This window comes from Hyla sarda, unplaced genomic scaffold (genome assembly GCF_029499605.1).
Source record: "Hyla sarda isolate aHylSar1 unplaced genomic scaffold, aHylSar1.hap1 scaffold_709, whole genome shotgun sequence".
NCBI lineage: Eukaryota > Metazoa > Chordata > Amphibia > Anura > Hylidae > Hyla > Hyla sarda.
Window position 1 is genome coordinate 148,521 of NW_026610728.1, and position 21,480 is coordinate 170,000.

The following is a 21,480-nucleotide window of genomic DNA, read 5'->3' on the forward strand; positions in this document are numbered from 1 at the left end:
ATCTCCAGTCTGCCCAACGGCTGAATCCTCGCCAGGCCAGGTGGTCTCTGTTCTTTGCCCGTTTTAACTTTGAAATTCATTTTCGCCCTGCCAACAAGAACATTAGGGCCGATGCTCTCTCTCGTTCCTCGGATGCCTCGGAAGTAGAGGTCTCTCCGCAACACATCATTCCTCCTGACTGTCTGATCTCCACTTCTCCAGCCTCCATCAGGCAAACTCCTCCAGGGAAGACCTTTGTTTCTCCACGCCAACGCCTCGGAATCCTCAAATGGGGTCACTCCTCCCATCTCGCAGGCCATGCGGGCATCAAAAAGTCCTTGCAACTCGTCTCTCGTTTCTATTGGTGGCCGACTCTGGAGACGGATGTTGTTGATTTTGTGCGGGCCTGTACTGTCTGTGCCCGGGATAAGACTCCTCGCCAGAATCCTGCTGGTCTCCTTCATCCTCTGCCTGTCCCCGAACAGCCTTGGTCTCTGATTGGTATGGACTTTATTACAGACTTACCCCCATCCCGTGGCAACACTGTTGTTTGGGTGGTCGTTGATCGATTTTCCAAGATGGCACATTTTATTCCTCTTCCTGGTCTTCCTTCAGCGCCTCAGTTGGCAAAACAATTTTTTGTACACATTTTTCGTCTTCACGGTTTGCCCACGCAGATCGTCTCGGACAGAGGCGTCCAATTTGTGTCAAAATTCTGGAGGGCTCTCTGTAAACAACTCAAGATTAAATTAAACTTTTCTTCTGCATATCATCCTCAATCCAATGGGCAAATAGAAAGAATTAACCAGGTCCTGGGTGACTATTTACGGCATTTTGTTTCCTCCCGCCAGGATGACTGGGCAGATCTTCTACCTTGGGCCGAATTCTCGTATAACTTCAGAGTCTCTGAATCTTCTGCTAAATCCCCATTTTTCGTGGTGTACGGCCGTCACCCTCTTCCCCCCCCTCCCTACTCCCTTGCCCTCTGGTTTTCCCGCTGTGGATGAAATAACTCGTGATCTTTCCACCATATGGAAAGAGACCCAAAATTCTCTCTTACAGGCTTCATCACGCATGAAGAAGTTTGCTGATAAGAAAAGAAGAGCTCCCCCCATTTTTGCTCCCAGAGACAAGGTATGGCTCTCCGCTAAATATGTCCGCTTTCGTGTCCCCAGTTACAAACTGGGACCACGCTATCTTGGTCCTTTCAAAGTCTTGTGCCAAATTAATCCTGTCTCTTACAAACTTCTTCTTCCTCCTTCTCTTCGTATTCCCAATGCCTTCCATGTCTCTCTCCTTAAACCACTCATCATCAACCGTTTCTCTCCCAAGCTTGTTTCTCCCACTCCTGTTTCCGGTTCTTCTGACATCTTCTCAGTGAAGGAGATACTGGCCTCCAAGACGGTCAGAGGAAAAAAATTCTTTTTGGTTGATTGGGAGGGCTGTGGTCCTGAAGAGAGATCCTGGGAACCTGAGGACAACATCCTAGACAAAAGTCTGGTCCTCAGGTTCTCAGGCCCCAAGAAGAGGGGGAGACCCAAGGGGGGGGGTACTGTTACGCCGAGCGCTCCGGGTCCCCGCTCCTCCCCGGAGCGCTCGCAACATCCTCGCTACTGCAGCGCCCCGGTCAGATCTACTGACCGGGTGCGCTGCGATACCGCCCCCAGCCGGGATGCGATTCGCGATGCGGGTGGCGCCCGCTCGCGATGCGCACCCCGGCTCCCGTACCTGACTTGCTCTCCGTCGGTCCTGTCCCGGCGCGCGCGGCCCCGCTCCCTAGGGGGCGCGCGCGCGCCGGGTCTCTGCGATTTAAAGGGCCACTGCGCCGCTGATTGGCGCAGTTGGTCTAATTAGTGTGTTCACCTGTGCACTCCCTATGTATACCTCACTTCCCCTGCACTCCCTCGCCGGATCTTGTTGCCATTGTGCCAGTGAAAGCGTTTCCTTGTGTGTTCCTAGCCTGTGTTCCAGACCTCCTGCCGTTGCCCCTGACTACGATCCTTGCTGCCTGCCCCGACCTTCTGCTACGTCCGACCTTGCTTCTGTCTACTCCCTTGTACCGTGCCTATCTTCAGCAGCCAGAGAGGTTGAGCCGTTGCTAGTGGATACGACCTGGTCACTACCGCCACTGCAAGACCATCCCGCTTTGCGGCGGGCTCTGGTGAACACCAGTAGTAACTTAGAACCGGTCCACTAGCACGGTCCACGCCAATCCCTCTCTGGCACAGAGGATCCACCTCCTGCCAGCCGGCATCGTGACAGTACCCCCAGCAGCGCATTTATAATGTACCCCCAGCAGCGCATTTAAAATGTACCCCCAGCAGCCCATTTATAATGTACCCCCAGCAGCGCATTTATAATGTACCCCCAGCAGCGCATTTATAATGTACCCCCAGCAGCGCATTTATAATGTACCCTCAAAAGCAGCGCATTTATAATTTACCCACCGCAGCGCATTTATAATTTACCCACTGCAACGCATTTATAATGTACCCCCGCAGCGCATTTATAATGTACCCCCAGCAGCGCATTTATAATGTACCCCCAGCAGCGCATTTATAACATACCCACCGCAGCGCATTTATCACAATATGCCACCGCAGCGCTATGTGTGAAAAGTATTCTAACAGTAGTGCATCAAGCCAGCAGCCGGCTGCGGTAGCATATTATGGTAAATGCACCGTGGTGGGCAAATTATAAATGCGATGCGGGGGTATATCTTTATAAATACGCGTGGGGGGGCATATTGTGAATGCGCTGGGGTCATGGCCGTAAATGTTGGCCCCCCTGAAATGTTTCTATAAAATGAAGTATTTCTCACAGGAAAGGATTGCAGTAACACAGGTTTATTCCCTTTGTGTATATATATATATATATATATATATATATATATATATATATATATAGATCTCCTCTCCTCTGTATGTATATATATATAGATCTCCTCTCCTCTGTATATATATATATATATATATATATATATATATATATGTAGATCTCCTCTCCTCTGTATGTATATATATATATATATATATAGATCTCCTCTGTGTGTGTGTATATATATATATATATAGATAGATCTCCTCTCCTCTGTATATATATATATATATATATATATATATATATATATATATATATATTAGATCTCCTCTCCTCTGTGTATATATATATATATATATATATATGGTCAGGGGTTCACATACTTATACACATATTACATATAGGTCTGATGGTCGGGGGGTTCACATACTTATACACATATTACATATAGGTCTGATGGTCGGGGGGGTTCACATACTTATACACATATTACATATAGGTCTGATGGTCGGGGGGGGTTCACATACTTATACACATATTACATATAGGTCTGATGGTCAGGGGTTCACATACTTATACACATATTACATATAGGTCTGATGGTCGGGGGGGTTCACATACTTATACACATATTACATATAGGTCTGATGGTCGGGGGGGGTTCACATACTTATACACATATTACATATAGGTCTGATGGTCGGGGGGTTCACATACTTATACACATATTACATATAGGTCTGATGGTCGGGGGGGGGTTCACATACTTATACACATATTACATATAGGTCTGATGGTCGGGGGTTCACATACTTATACACATATTACATATAGGTCTGATGGTCGGGGGGTTCACATACTTATACACATATTACATATAGGTCTGATGGTCGGGGGGGTTCACATACTTATACACATATTACATATAGGTCTGATGGTCGGGGGTTCACATACTTATACACATATTACATATAGGTCTGATGGTCGGGGGGGTTCACATACTTATACACATATTACATATAGGTCTGATGGTCGGGGGTTCACATACTTATACACATATTACATATAGGTCTGATGGTCGGGGGGTTCACATACTTATACACATATTACATATAGGTCTGATGGTCGGGGGGTTCACATACTTATACACATATTACATATAGGTCTGATGGTCGGGGGGGGGTTCACATACTTATACACATATTACATATAGGTCTGATGGTCGGGGGGTTCACATACTTATACACATATTACATATAGGTCTGATGGTCGGGGGGTTCACATACTTATACACATATTACATATAGGTCTGATGGTCGGGGGGTTCACATACTTATACACATATTACATATAGGTCTGATGGTCGGGGGGGTTCACATACTTATACACATATTACATATAGGTCTGATGGTCGGGGGTTCACATACTTATACACATATTACATATAGGTCTGATGGTCGGGGGGGGGTTCACATACTTATACACATATTACATATAGGTCTGATGGTCGGGGGGGTTCACATACTTATACACATATTACATATAGGTCTGATGGTCGGGGGGGTTCACATACTTATACACATATTACATATAGGTCTGATGGTCGGGGGGGTTCACATACTTATACACATATTACATATAGGTCTGATGGTCGGGGGTTCACATACTTATACACATATTACATATAGGTCTGATGGTCGGGGGGTTCACATACTTATACATATTACATATAGGTCTGATGGTCGGGGGGTTCACATACTTATACACATATTACATATAGGTCTGATGGTCGGGGGGTTCACATACTTATACACATATTACATATAGGTCTGATGGTCGGGGGGTTCACATACTTATACACATATTACATATAGGTCTGATGGTCGGGGGGGGTTCACATACTTATACACATATTACATATAGGTCTGATGGTCGGGGGGTTCACATACTTATACACATATTACATATAGGTCTGATGGTCGGGGGGTTCACATACTTATACACATATTACATATAGGTCTGATGGTCGGGGGGGTTCACATACTTATACACATATTACATATAGGTCTGATGGTCGGGGGTTCACATACTTATACACATATTACATATAGGTCTGATGGTCGGGGGTTCACATACTTATACACATATTACATATAGGTCTGATGGTCGGGGGGTTCACATACTTATACACATATTACATATAGGTCTGATGGTCGGGGGGGGTTCACATACTTATACACATATTACATATAGGTCTGATGGTCGGGGGGTTCACATACTTATACACATATTACATATAGGTCTGATGGTCGGGGGGTTCACATACTTATACACATATTACATATAGGTCTGATGGTCGGGGGGTTCACATACTTATACACATATTACATATAGGTCTGATGGTCGGGGGGGGTTCACATACTTATACACATATTACATATAGGTCTGATGGTCGGGGGGTTCACATACTTATACACATATTACATATAGGTCTGATGGTCGGGGGGTTCACATACTTATACACATATTACATATAGGTCTGATGGTCGGGGGGGTTCACATACTTATACACATATTACATATAGGTCTGATGGTCGGGGGTTCACATACTTATACACATATTACATATAGGTCTGATGGTCGGGGGGTTCACATACTTATACACATATTACATATAGGTCTGATGGTCGGGGGTTCACATACTTATACACATATTACATATAGGTCTGATGGTCGGGGGGTTCACATACTTATACACATATTACATATAGGTCTGATGGTCGGGGGTTCACATACTTATACACATATTACATATAGGTCTGATGGTCGGGGGGTTCACATACTTATACACATATTACATATAGGTCTGATGGTCGGGGGTTCACATACTTATACATATTACATATAGGTCTGATGGTCGGGGGGGTTCACATACTTATACACATATTACATATAGGTCTGATGGTCGGGGGGTTCACATACTTATACACATATTACATATAGGTCTGATGGTCGGGGGGGGGTTCACATACTTATACACATATTACATATAGGTGTGATGGTCGGGGGGGGTTCACATACTTATACACATATTACATATAGGTCTGATGGTCGGGGGGTTCACATACTTATACACATATTACATATAGGTCTGATGGTCGGGGGGGGTTCACATACTTATACACATATTACATATAGGTCTGATGGTCGGGGGGGTTCACATACATATATACATGGTAGGTCCTTACCTGACTCTCCCGATGGTCGGGGGGTTCACATACATATATACATGGTAGGTCCAGTGGCGTTGCGACCCGGGTGCGGGGGGTGCGGCCCGCCACGGGTGACACCAACCTAATGGGGTGACACCAAGACGCTCCGTAGCCCCCCCCCCCCCGCCCATCTGTGCCCGACCGGCCTCCCATCCGTCAGCACCCCCCGCGCTGTGTGTGCCCGTCCGTCAGCAACCCCCCTCTTTCTCCTGCACTGTGCGCCCGTCCATCATCACACCCCCCCTCACCTTCTCCAGCATTGTGCCCGGCCTCCGCTCCCACGTCTGCGCCGGCCTGACGTCACACCGCATGGCCGCGCAGGAGGACGTCAGTTACGTCACTCGCACGGCGCCCGGTGAGAAGGATCGCTGCGCTGGATGGGTGAGTGTGTGTGTCTGTCTCTATCTATGTTTGTGTATGTGACTGTGTGTGTATATGAGACTCTGTGTGTGTGACTGTGTGTGTGTGTCTGTGAGTGTGTGTGTCTCTCTGACTGTGTGTGTTTGTGTGTGTCTCTCTCTCTGTGTTGTATGTGTTCTTTGTGTGTGTGTGTGGGGGGGGTGGTATAACCAGCAATCTATTGTGGGGAGACTTTGACCCATTGTGGGGAACCTGCAAGGGAACCTGCGGACTAATGTGGGGAAACTACTACCAAGTGTGGGGAGTCTATGCTACCTTATGTGGGGAGTCTATGCTACCTTATGTGGGGAGTCTATGCTACCTTATGTGGGGAAATTGCTACCTAATGTGGGGAATCTGTGCTACCTAATGTGGGGAAATTGCTACCTAATGTGGGGTAACTGCTACCTACCTAATGTGGGGGAACTGGTACCAAATGTGAGGAATCTATGCTGCCTAATGTGGGGAATAGATGCTACCTAATGTGGGGAAACTGCGACCTACCTAATGCGGGGGAACTGCTGCCTACCTAATGCTCCCCCCCTGGCAGTAGCACCCTCATCATCCACCAGCAACACCCCCCCCCCCCAGCAGCACCTCCATCAGCAGATCCTGATGGTGGATGATGGCGGTGATACTGCCAGGAGGATGATCCTGCGGATGGATGATGGGGATGATACTGCCAGGGGGGATGGCCAGTAGCACCCTCATCATCCTCCAGCAACACCCCCCGAGTAGTAGCACCCCCATCATCCACTAGCAACACCACCAATACCCCCCTCCCGTGGTAATAGCATCAGCTAACGGATGTTGAGGGTTGTTACTGCGGTTGTGGTATTATATTCAGAGGGTGCACTGTATGGCAACGTTATATTCAGAGGGGGCAGTTTGCGATAGTATTATATTCAGAGGGCGCAGTTTGTGGTAGTATTATATTCAGAGGGCGCAGTTTGTGGTAGTATTATATTCAGAGGGCGCAGTTTGTGGTAGTATTATATTCAGAGGGCGCAGTTTGTGGTAGTATTATATTCAGAGGGCGCAGTTTGTGGTAGTATTATATTCAGAGGGCGCAGTTTGTGGTAGTATTATATTCAGAGGGCGCAGTTTGTGGTAGTATTATATTCAGAGGGCGCAGTTTGTGGTAGTATTATATTCAGAGGGCGCAGTTTGTGGTAGTATTATATTCAGAGGGCGCAGTTTGTGGTAGTATTATATTCAGAGGGCGCAGTTTGTGGTAGTATTATATTCAGAGGGCGCAGTTTGAGGTAGTATTATTAGAGATGAGCGAACTTACAGTAAATTCGATTCGTCACAAACTTCTCGGCTTGGCAGTTGATGACTTATTCTGCGTAAATTAGTTCAGCCTTCAGGTGCTCCGGTGGGCTGTAAAAGGTGGATACAATCCTAGGAAAGAGTCTCCTAGGACTGTATCCACCTTTTCCAGCCCACGGGAGCACCGGAAAGCTGAACTAATTTATGCAGGAAAAGTTATCAACTGCCGAGCAGAGAAGTTTGTGACAAGTTGAATTTACTGTGCTCATCTCTAAGTATTATATTCAGAGGGCGCAGTGGGTGGTAGTATTATATTCAGAGGGTACAGTATGTGGCGGTATTATATTCAGGGGTACAGTATGTGGCGGTATTATATTCAGGGGTACAGTATGTGGCGGTATTATATTCAGGGGTACAGTATGTGGCAGATTTATATTCAGAGGGTACAGTATGTGGCAGATTTATATTCAGAGGGTACAGTATGTGGCAGATTTATATTCAGAGGGTACAGTATGTGGCAGATTTATATTCAGAGGGTACAGTGTGTGGCGGTATTATATTCAGGGGTACAGTATGTGGCAGATTTATATTCAGAGGGTACAGTATGTGTTGGTATTATATTCAGAATGTACAGTGTGTGGTAGTATTATATTCAGTGGGTATGGTGTATGGAAGGTTTATAATCAAAGAGTGTAGTGTATAGTAGTATTATATTTAGAGGATACAGTGTCTGGCAGGTTTATAATAATACTTGTTCTCATATAGAGGATGAGAATGCGCTGACATAGTGAGGAGACTTCTGGGCGTCACATTCTGCAGAGAGAAGTTTTAGCTGGATCAAGTCCTGGCGGTATGTACCATCTGAATTAGATAAGGGAAGACTATAGAGAAGACGTCACCTGTAGTCACTGATATCATTGTGTATTCTCCTCACTATAGAGAAGACGTCACCTGTAGTCACTGATACCATTGTGTATTCTCCTCACTATAGAGAAGACGTCCCCTGTAGTCACTGATGTCATTGTGTATTCTCCTCACTATAGAGAAGACGTCCCCTGTAGTCACTGATGTCATTGTGTATTCTCCTCACTATAGAAGACGTCCCCTGTAGTCACTGATGTCATTGTGTATTCTCCTCACTATAGAAGACGTCCCCTGTAGTCACTGATATCATTGTGTATTCTCCTCACTATAGAGAAGACGTCACCTGTAGTCACTGATATCATTGTGTATTCTCCTCACTATAGAGAAGACGTCACCTGTAGTCACTGATATCATTGTGTATTCTCCTCACTATAGAGAAGACGTCACGTGTAGTCACTGATATAATTCTGTATTCTCCTCACTATAGAGAAGACGTCACCTGTAATCACTGATACCATTGTGTATTCTCCTCACTATAGAGAAGACGTCCCCTGTAGTCACTGATGTCATTGTGTATTCTCCTCACTATAGAGAAGACGTCCCCTGTAGTCACTGATGTCATTGTGTATTCTCCTCACTATAGAGAAGACGTCACCTGTAGTCACTGATATCATTGTGTATTCTCCTCACTATAGAGAAGACGTCATCTGTAGTCACTGATATTATTGTGTATTCTCCTCACTATAGAGAAGACGTCACCTGTAGTCACTGATATCATTGTATATTCTCCTCTCTACATCAGAGCTGTAGTCACTTGTCAGTTCTACAGTTAGGTCAGTGAAACTACAACTTCCAGCATAACCTCACCACTGCTCAAAGGGGTACTCTACTGGAAAACATTTTTTTTAATCAGCTGGTGCTACAAAGTTAAACAGATTTGTAAATTACTTCTATTTAAAAATCTTAATCCTTCCAGTACTTATTAGCTGCTGTATAAGCGATTCACAGGAAGTTATTTTCCTTTTAATTTATTTTCTGTCTGACCACAGTGCTCTGTGCTGACACCTCTGTCCATGTCAAGAACTGTCCATAGTAGGAGCAAATCCCCATAGCAAACCTATCCTGCTCTGGACAGTTCCTGACATGGACAGAGGTGTCAGCAAATAGCACTGTGGTCAGACTGGAAAGAACTACACAACTTCCTGTGGAGCATACACCAGCTTATAAGTACTGTAAGTATTAAGACTTTAAATAGAAGTAATTTAAAAATCTGTTTAACTTTCTGGCACCAGTTGATATAAAAGTAAATGTTTTCCAGTGGAGTACCCCTTTAAGTAATTCTGGGAGCTGTATATTTCAATGGTGAAAACTTCTTTAACACTTTCCCATTCTGTGGCAACTGGTATATCTGATTATTATACTGGAATTTCTCACAATGCGCTACAACAGTGGTGTCTGTCACAACAGGCTAAAAATGTACTGAGGGGGGGGGGGTAGGTATGGGGGTGACACCATTTTCTACCGCACCGGGTGACACCAACCCTAGCAACGCCACTGGGTAGGTCCTTACATGACTCTCCCGATGGTGTGATGTTCGGGGGGGTTCACATACATATATACATGGTAGGTCCTTACCTGACTCTCCCGATGGTCGGGGGGTTCACATACATATATACATGGTAGGTCCTTACCTGACTCTCCCGATGGTCGGGGGGGGTTCACATACATATATACATGGTAGGTCCTTACCTGACTCTCCCGATGGTGTGATGTTCGGGGGGGTTCACATACTTATATACATGGTAGGTCCTTACCTGACTCTCCCGATGGTCGGGGGGGTTCACATACTTATATACATGGTAGGTCCTTACCTGACTCTCCCGATGTTCGGGGGGGGTTCACATACTTATATACATGGTAGGTCCTTACCTGACTCTCCCGATGTTCGGGGGGGTTCACATACTTATATACATGGTAGGTCCTTACCTGACTCTCCCGATGGTCGGGGGGTTCACATACTTATATACATGGTAGGTCCTTACCTGACTCTCCCGATGGTCGGGGGGGTTCACATACATATATACATGGTAGGTCCTTACCTGACTCTCCCGATGGTCGGGGGGTTCACATACATATATACATGGTAGGTCCTTACCTGACTCTCCCGATGTTCGGGGGGGGTTCACATACATATATACATGGTAGGTCCTTACCTGACTCTCCCGATGGTCGGGGGGTTCACATACTTATATACATGGTAGGTCCTTACCTGACTCTCCCGATGGTCGGGGGGGTTCACATACATATATACATGGTAGGTCCTTACCTGACTCTCCCGATGGTCGGGGGGTTCACATACATATATACATGGTAGGTCCTTACCTGACTCTCCCGATGGTCGGGGGGGTTCACATACATATATACATGGTAGGTCCTTACCTGACTCTCCCGATGGTCGGGGGGTTCACATACATATATACATGGTAGGTCCTTACCTGACTCTCCCGATGGTCGGGGGGGTTCACATACATATATACATGGTAGGTCCTTACCTGACTCTCCCGATGGTGTGATGTTCGGGGGGTTCACATACTTATATACATGGTAGGTCCTTACCTGACTCTCCCGATGGTCGGGGGGGGTTCACATACATATATACATGGTAGGTCCTTACCTGACTCTCCCGATGGTCGGGGGGTTCACATACATATATACATGGTAGGTCCTTACCTGACTCTCCCGATGTTCGCGGGGGTTCACATACATATATACATGGTAGGTCCTTACCTGACTCTCCCGATGGTGTGATGGTCGGGGGGTTCACATACTTATATACATGGTAGGCCCTTACCTGACTCTCCCGATGGTCGGGGGGGTTCACATACATATATACATGGTAGGTCCTTACCTGACTCTCCCGATGGTCGGGGGGTTCACATACTTATATACATGGTAGGTCCTTACCTGACTCTCCCGATGTTCGGGGGGTTCACATACATATATACATGGTAGGTCCTTACCTGACTCCCCCGATGGTCGGGGGGGGTTCACATACATATATACATGGTAGGTCCTTACCTGACTCTCCCGATGTTCGGGGGGGTTCACATACATATATACATGGTAGGTCCTTACCTGACTCTCCCGATGGTCGGGGGGTTCACATACATATATACATGGTAGGTCCTTACCTGACTCTCCCGATGGTCGGGGGGGTTCACATACATATATACATGGTAGGTCCTTACCTGACTCTCCCGATGGTCGGGGGGTTCACATACATATATACATGGTAGGTCCTTACCTGACTCTCCCGATGGTCGGGGGGGTTCACATACATATATACATGGTAGGTCCTTACCTGACTCTCCCGATGGTGTGATGTTCGGGGGGTTCACATACTTATATACATGGTAGGTCCTTACCTGACTCTCCCGATGTTCGGGGGGTTCACATACTTATATACATGGTAGGTCCTTACCTGACTCTCCCGATGGTCGGGGGGTTCACATACATATATACATGGTAGGTCCTTACCTGACTCTCCCGATGTTCGGGGGGGGTTCACATACTTATATACATGGTAGGTCCTTACCTGACTCTCCCGATGGTCGGGGGGGTTCACATACATATATACATGGTAGGTCCTTACCTGACTCTCCCGATGGTCGGGGGGTTCACATACATATATACATGGTAGGTCCTTACCTGACTCTCCCGATGGTCGGGGGGGTTCACATACATATATACATGGTAGGTCCTTACCTGACTCTCCCGATGGTCGGGGGGGGTTCACATACATATATACATGGTAGGTCCTTACCTGACTCTCCCGATGGTCGGGGGGGGTTCACATACATATATACATGGTAGGTCCTTATCTGACTCTCCCGATGGTCGGGGGGTTCACATACATATATACATGGTAGGTCCTTACCTTACTCTCCCAATGGTCGGGGGGGGGTTCACATACTTATATACATGGTAGGTCCTTACCTGACTCTCCCGATGTTCGGGGGGGTTCACATACTTATATACATGGTAGGTCCTTACCTGACTCTCCCGATGGTCGGGGGGGTTCACATACTTATATACATGGTAGGTCCTTACCTGACTCTCCCGATGGTCGGGGGGTTCACATACATATATACATGGTAGGTCCTTACCTGACTCTCCCGATGGTCGGGGGGGGTTCACATACTTATATACATGGTAGGTCCTTACCTGACTCTCCCGATGGTCGGGGGGTTCACATACTTATATACATGGTAGGTCCTTATCTGACTCTCCCGATGGTCGGGGGGTTCACATACATATATACATGGTAGGTCCTTACCTGACTCTCCCGATGGTCGGGGGGTTCACATACTTATATACATGGTAGGTCCTTACCTGACTCTCCCGATGGTCGGGGGGTTCACATACATATATACATGGTAGGTCCTTACCTGACTCTCCCGATGGTCGGGGGGTTCACATACATATATACATGGTAGGTCCTTACCTGACTCTCCCGATGGTCGGGGGGGTTCACATACTTATATACATGGTAGGTCCTTACCTGACTCTCCCGATGGTCGGGGGTTCCACATACATATATACATGGTAGGTCCTTACCTGACTCTCCCGATGTTCGGGGGGAGTTCACATACTTATATACATGGTAGGTCCTTACCTGACTCTCCCGATGGTCGGGGGGGTTCACATACATATATACATGGTAGGTCCTTACCTGACTCTCCCGATGGTCGGGGGGGTTCACATACTTATATACATGGTAGGTCCATACCTGACTCTCCCGATGGTCGGGGGGTTCACATACTTATATACATGGTAGGTCCATACCTGACTCTCCCGATGGTCGGGGGGGGGTTCACATACATATATACATGGTAGGTCCTTACCTGACTCTCCCGATGGTCGGGGGGTTCACATACATATATACATGGTAGGTCCTTACCTGACTCTCCCGATGTTCGGGGGGGTTCACATACATATATACATGGTAGGTCCTTACCTGACTCTCCAATGGTCGGGGGGGGGGTTCACATACTTATATACATGGTAGGTCCTTACCTGACTCTCCCGATGGTCGGGGGGTTCACATACTTATATACATGGTAGGTCCTTACCTGACTCTCCCGATGGTCGGGGGGTTCACATACTTATATACATGGTAGGTCCTTACCTGACTCTCCCGATGGTCGGGGGGGTTCACATACATATATACATGGTAGGTCCTTACCTGACTCTCCCGATGTTCGGGGGGTTCACATACATATATACATGGTAGGTCCTTACCTGACTCTCCCGATGTTCGGGGGGGGTTCACATACATATATACATGGTAGGTCCTTACCTGACTCTCCCGATGGTCGGGGGGGGGTTCACATACATATATACATGGTAGGTCCTTACCTGACTCTCCCGATGTTCGGGGGGGGTTCACATACATATATACATGGTAGGTCCTTACCTGACTCTCCCGATGGTCGGGGGGTTCACATACATATATACATGGTAGGTCCTTACCTGACTCTCCCGATGGTCGGGGGGGTTCACATACATATATACATGGTAGATCCTTACCTGACTCTCCCAATGGTCGGGGGGTTCACATACTTATATACATGGTAGGTCCTTACCTGACTCTCCCGATGGTCGGGGGGTTCACATACTTATATACATGGTAGGTCCTTACCTGACTCTCCCGATGGTCGGGGGGGTTCACATACATATATACATGGTAGGCCCTTACCTGACTCTCCCGATGGTCGGGGGGGTTCACATACTTATATACATGGTAGGTCCTTACCTGACTCTCCCGATGGTCGGGGGGGTTCACATACTTATATACATGGTAGGTCCTTACCTGACTCTCCCGATGGTCGGGGGGTTCACATACATATATACATGGTAGGTCCTTACCTGACTCTCCCGATGGTCGGGGGGGTTCACATACATATATACATGGTAGGTCCTTACCTGACTCTCCCGATGTTCGGGGGGGTTCACATGCTTATATACATGGTAGGTCCTTACCTGACTCTCCCGATGTTCGGGGGGTTCACATACATATATACATGGTAGGTCCTTACCTGACTCTCCGATGGTCGGGGGGGTTCACATACATATATACATGGTAGGTCCTTACCTGACTCTCCCGATGTTCGGGGGGGTTCACATACATATATACATGGTAGGTCCTTACCTGACTCTCCCGATGGTCGGGGGGGTTCACATACTTATATACATGGTAGGTCCTTACCTGACTCTCCCGATGTTCGGGGGGGTTCACATGCTTATATACATGGTAGGTCCTTACCTGACTCTCCCGATGTTCGGGGGGTTCACATACATATATACATGGTAGGTCCTTACCTGACTCTCCCGATGGTCGGGGGGGTTCACATACATATATACATGGTAGGCCCTTACCTGACTCTCCCGATGGAGTAGCTCCGCGACGCTCCGTCCCCGCTCCGCACCACGCGCAGGATGTACAGCGGCTGCAGTTGTCTGATCTCCAGTAGAACCACCGCCAGGTAATGGATGAAGATGAAGGCGTCCACCAGCGACACCGTGTACTGGACCACACTCAAGAGATTCCGCTCCTGCTGACCCAGAATCCTCACCATGTAGAACAGCCAATAGGAGACCAGGAAGAGGCTGAGCAGCAGAAGAAGGAGCGCGCGATACTCCACCAGACGGGGCAGGACACATCGAGGGCATCGGAAGAAAACAGCCCAAGACCCCAGGGCAATAAACAGCAGCTTAAAGGCCACGGAGATGTAAAGCCCCTCACAAATGACCCCGCAGGGCTCCAGATCGGACCCCCACAGCACCTGGGGCAGCAGGATGAAGAGCGGCGGGGTGAGGAGGGTGAGTGCCGACAGCGCGCAGAACGTGTAGAAGCCGAGCAAAGTCCGAGTGTCACGACTACTGCTCTGAGGATCCGCGACGCCTCCTCTAGGAACCAACTCCTCCAGGGAGGCGCTCCGCTCAGAGGTCACTGCCGTGGTTGTCTCACCCCAGAGGTCATCCTAAAAAGAGACAGACACAGATGATAGACAGAGAGGTCACCGCCGTGGTCGTCTCACCCCAGAGGTCATCCTAAAAAGAGACAGACACAGATGATAGACAGAGAGGTCACCGCCGTGGTCGTCTCACCCCAGAGGTCATCCTAAAAAGAGACAGACACAGATGATAGACAGAGAGGTCACCGCCGTGGTCGTCTCACCCCAGAGGTCATCCTAAAAAGAGACAGACATAGATAATAGACAGATAATAGACAGGGAGGCGCTCCGCTCAGAGGTCACCGCCGTGGTCATCTCACCCCAGAGGTCGTCCTAAAAAGAGACAGACACAGCTGACAGAGAGATGACAGAGAGATGACAGAGAGATGACAGAGAGATGACAGAGAGATGACAGAGAGATGACAGAGAGATGACAGAGAGATGACAGACAGATGACAGACAGCTGCAGTCCCTTGTGACACCAGATATTGTCTGATGATTTCCACCATACATTAGCCATAGCTATAGACTGCTTTGTGATGTCTCTTTGGTGGGGGTCTCACAGAACTATAGACTGCTTTTTAATGTCCCTTTGGGTGGGTGTCTCACAGTGGTATAGACTGCTTTGTGATGTCTCTTTGGGTGGGTGTCTCACAGTGGTATAAACTGCTTTGTGATGTCTCTTTGGTGGGTGTCTCACAGAGGTATAGACTGCTTTGTGATGTCTCTTTGGTGGGTGTCTCACAGAGGTATAGACTGCTTTGTGATGTCTCTTTGGTGGGTGTCTCACAGAGGTATAGACTGCTTTGTGATGTCTCTTTGGGTGGGTGTCTCACAGTGGTATAAACTGCTTTGTGATGTCTCTTTGGTGGGTGTCTCACAGAGGTATAGACTGCTTTGTGATGTCTCTTTGGTGGGGTCTCACAGAGGTATAGACTGCTTTGTGATGTCTCTTTGGTGGGTGTCTCACAGAGGTATAGACTGCTTTGTGATGTCTCTTTGGTGGGTGTCTCACAGAGGTATAGACTGCTTTGTGATGTCTCTTTGGTGGGTGTCTCACAGAGGTATAGACTGCTTTGTGATGTCTCTTTGGCTGGGTGTCTCACAGTGGTATAAACTGCTTTGTGATGTCTCTTTGGTGGGTGTCTCACAGAGGTATAGACTGCTTTGTGATGTCTCTTTGGTGGGGGTCTCACAGAGGTATAGACTGCTTTGTGATGTCTCTTTGTGTGGGTGTCTCACAGAGGTATAGACTGCTTTGTGATGTCTCTTTGGTGGGGGTCTCACAGAGGTATAGACTGCTTTGTGATGTCTCTTTGGTGGGGGTCTCACAGAGGTATAGACTGCTTTGTGATGTCTCTTTGGTGGGGGTCTCACAGAGGTATAGACTGCTTTGTGATGTCTCTTTGGTGGGGGTCTCACAGAGGTATAGACTGCTTTGTGATGTCTCTTTGGTGGGGGTCTCACAGAGGTATAGACTGCTTTGTGATGTCTCTTTGGTGGGGGTCTCACAGAGGTATAGACTGCTTTGTGATGTCTCTTTGGTGGGGGTCTCACAGAGGTATAGACTGCTTTGTGATGTCTCTTTGGTGGGGGTCTCACAGAGGTATAGACTGCTTTGTGATGTCTCTTTGGTGGGGGTCTCACAGAGGTATAGACTGCTTTGTGATGTCTCTTTGGTGGGGGTCTCACAGAGGTATAGACTGCTTTGTGATGTCTCTTTGGTGGGGGGTCTCACAGAGTTATAGACTGCTTTGTGATGTCTCTTTGGTGGGGGTCTCACAGAGGTATAGACTGCTTTGTGATGTCTCTTTGGTGGGGGTCTCACAGAGGTATAGACTGCTTTGTGATGTCTCTTTGGTGGGGGTCTCACAGAGGTATAGACTGCTTTGTGATGTCTCTTTGGTGGGGGTCTCACAGAGGTATAGACTGCTTTGTGATGTCTCTTTGGTGGGGGGTCTCACAGAGGTATAGACTGCTTTGTGATGTCTCTTTGGTGGGGGGTCTCACAGAGGTATAGACTGCTTTGTGATGTCTCTTTGGTGGGGGGTCTCACAGAGGTATAGACTGCTTTGTGATGTCTCTTTGGTGGGGGTCTCACAGAGGTATAGACTGCTTTGTGATGTCTCTTTGGTGGGGGGTCTCACAGAGGTATAGACTGCTTTGTGATGTCTCTTTGGTGGGGGGTCTCACAGAGGTATAGACTGCTTTGTGATGTCTCTTTGGTGGGGGGTCTCACAGAGGTATAGACTGCTTTGTGATGTCTCTTTGGTGGGGGTCTCACAGAGGTATAGACTGCTTTGAGATGTCTCTTTGGTGGGGGTCTCACACAGGTATAGACTGCTTTGTGATGTCTCTTTGGTGGGGGTCTCACACAGGTATAGACTGCTTTGTGATGTCTCTTTGGCGGGGGTCTCACAGAGGTATAGACTGCTTTGTGATGTCTCTTTGGTGGGGGTCTCACACAGGTATAGACTGCTTTGTGATGTCTCTTTGGTGGGGGTCTCACACAGGTATAGACTGCTTTGTGATGTCTCTTTGGCGGGGGTCTCACACAGGTATAGACTGCTTTGTGATGTCTCTTTGGCGGGGGTCTCACAGAGGTATAGACTGCTTTGTGATGTCTCTTTGGTCGGGGTCTCACACAGGTAGACATGTGACCCGATCTCACCTGTCCCTCCTCCTCCTCTTCTCCTCTCCCAGAATCCTCTGCAGGTGATTGACAGTCACTGGTCGGTTCTTCATTAGTAAGAGACTTGTGGCCATCAGGGGGGATTTCTCTACATAGATAGAAGAAGATATCATCTATAGATAGAAGAAGAAGATATAATCTATAGATAGAAGAAGATATCATCTATAGATAGAAGAAGATATAATCTATAGATAGAAGAAGAAGATATCATCTATAGATAGAAGAAGATATCATCTATAGATAGAAGAAGATATAATCTATAGATAGAAGAAGATATCATCTATAGATAGAAGAAGATATCGTCTATAGATAGAAGAAGATATCGTCTATAGATAGAAGAAGATATCGTCTATAGATAGAAGAAGATATCATCTATAGATAGAAGAAGATATCATCTATAGATAGAAGAAGATATAGTTGTCACGATGCCGGCTGGCAGGTAGTGGATCCTCTGTGCCAGAGAGGGATTGGCGTGGACCGCGCTAGTGGACCGGTTCTAAGTCACTACTGGTATTCACCAGAGCCCGCCGCAAAGCGGGATGGTCTTGCTGCGGCGGTAGTGACCAGGTCGTATCCACTAGCAACGGCTCAACCTCTCTGACTGCTGAAGATAGGCGCTGTACAAGGGAGTAGACAGAAGCAAGGTCGGACGTAGCAGAAGGTCAGGGCAGGCAGCAAGAATCGTAGTCAGGGGCAACGGCAGGAGGTCTGGAACACAGGCTAGGAACACACAAGGAAACGCTTTCACTGGCACAATGGCAACAAGATCCGGCGAGGGAGTGCAGGGGAAGTGAGGTATAAATAGGGAGTGCACAGGTGAACACACTAATAGGAACCACTGCGCCAATCAGCGGCGCAGTGGCCCTTTAAATCGCAGAGACCCGGCGCGCGCGCGCCCTAGGGAGCGGGGCCGCGCGCGCCGGGACAGGACAGACGGAGAGCGAGTCAGGTACGGGAGCCGGGATGCGCATCGCGAGCGGGCGCTACCCGCATCGCGAATCGCATCCCGGCTGGAGACGGTATCGCAGCGCACCGGGTCAGTGGAGCTGCCCGGAGCGCTGCGGTAGCGAGAGAGAAGCGAGCGCTCCGGGGAGGAGCGGGGACCAGGAGCGCTCGGCGTAACAGTACCCCCCCCCCCCTTGGGTCTCCCCCTCTTCTTAGAGCCTGAGAACCTGAGGAGCAGACTTTTGTCTAGGATGTTGTCCTCAGGTTCCCAGGATCTCTCTTCAGGTCCACAGCCCTCCCAATCCACTAAAAAGAACCTTTTTCCTCTGACCGTCTTGGAGGCCAGTATCTCTTTCACTGAGAAGACGTCAGAAGAACCGGAGACAGGAGTGGGAGAAACTAATTTGGGAGAGAAACGGTTGATGATGAGTGGTTTAAGAAGAGAGACATGAAAGGCATTGGGAATACGAAGAGAAGGAGGAAGAAGAAGTTTGTAAGAGACAGGATTAATTTGGCACAAGACTTTGAAGGGACCAAGATAGCGTGGACCCAGTTTGTAACTGGGGACACGAAAGCGGACATATTTAGCGGAGAGCCATACCTTGTCTCCGGGAGCAAAAATGGGGGGAGCTCTTCTTTTCTTATCAGCAAATCTTTTCATGCGAGATGAAGCCTGTAAAAGAGAAACTTGGGTCTCTTTCCATATGGTGGAAAGATCACGAGTCACTTCATCCACAGCGGGCAAACCAGAGGGCAAGGGAGTAGGGAGGGGGGGAAGAGGGTGACGGCCGTACACCACGAAAAATGGGGATTTGGAGGAAGATTCAGAGACTCTGAAGTTATACGAGAATTCGGCCCATGGTAGAAGATCTGCCCAATCATCCTGGCGGGAGGAAACAAAATGCCGTAAATAATCACCCAAGACCTGGTTAATTCTTTCTACTTGCCCATTGGATTGAGGATGATATGCAGAAGAAAAATTTAATTTAATCTTGAGTTGTTTACAGAGAGCCCTCCAGAATTTAGACACGAATTGGACGCCTCTATCCGAGACGATCTGTGTAGGCAACCCGTGAAGACGAAAAATGTGTACAAAAAATTGTTTAGCCAACTGAGGCGCTGAAGGAAGACCAGGAAGAGGGATGAAATGTGCCATTTTGGAGAATCGATCAACGACCACCCAAACAACAGTGTTGCCACGGGATGGGGGTAGGTCTGTAATAAAATCCATACCAATCAGAGACCAAGGCTGTTCGGGGACAGGCAGAGGATGAAGAAAACCAGCGGGCTTCTGGCGAGGAGTCTTATCCCGGGCACAGACAGTACAGGCCCGCACAAAGTCCACGACATCCGTCTCCAGAGTCGGCCACCAATAGAAGCGAGAGATGAGTTGCACAGATTTCTTGATGCCCACATGACCTGCGAGATGGGAGGAGTGACCCCATTTGAGGATTCCGAGGCGTTGGCGTGGAGAAACAAAGGTCTTTCCTGGAGGAGTTTGCCTGATGGAGGCTGGAGAAGTGGAAATCAGGCAGTCAGGTGGAATGATGTGTTGCGGAGAGAGTTCAACTTCCGAGGCATCCGAGGAACGAGAGAGAGCATCGGCCCTAATGTTCTTATCGGCAGGCCGAAAGTGAATTTCAAAATTAAATCGGGCAAAGAACAGAGACCACCTGGCCTGGCGAGGATTCAGCCGTTGGGCAGACTGGAGATAGGAGAGATTCTTGTGATCGGTGTAAATAATAACAGGAAATTTTGATCCCTCCAGCAGATGCCTCCATTCCTCAAGTGCTAATTTAATGGCTAGAAGCTCTCGATCCCCGATGGAGTAGTTCCTCTCCGCCGGAGAGAAGGTCCTAGAAAAAAAAACCACAAGTAACAGCATGCCCAGAAGGATTTTTTTGTAGAAGGACCGCTCTAGCTCCTACAGAGGAGGCATCAACCTCCAATAGGAAGGGTTTAGATGGGTCAGGTCTGGAGAGCACGGGAGCCGAAGAAAAGGCAGACTTGAGCCGTTTAAAGGCGTCTTCCGCTTGAGGAGGCCAAGACTTGGGATTGGCATTTTTTTTGGTTAAAGCCACGATAGGGGCCACAACGGTAGAAAAATGTGGAATAAATTGCCTGTAATAATTGGCGAACCCCAAAAAACGTTGGATAGCACGGAGTCCGGAGGGGCGTGGCCAATCTAAGACGGCAGAGAGTTTGTCTGGATCCATTTGTA

The 21,480-nt window shown here is 47.9% G+C and overlaps 1 protein-coding gene across 1 annotated transcript in view; it reads right to left on the reverse strand.

Annotated features, from left to right (window-relative positions):
- Positions 1-18,427, reverse strand: part of LOC130344232 (vang-like protein 1) — a gene marked incomplete at its 5' end in the record, with an annotated part of 52,854 nt that extends 34,427 nt beyond the window's left edge. The window contains 2 exons of the mRNA XM_056554402.1: positions 15,045-15,649; positions 18,294-18,427. Of these exons, the coding sequence (XP_056410377.1) occupies positions 15,045-15,649; positions 18,294-18,427 (739 nt within the window). The remainder of the gene's footprint in view (positions 1-15,044; positions 15,650-18,293) is intronic.
- Between the last annotated feature and the right edge of the window lie 3,053 nt (positions 18,428-21,480).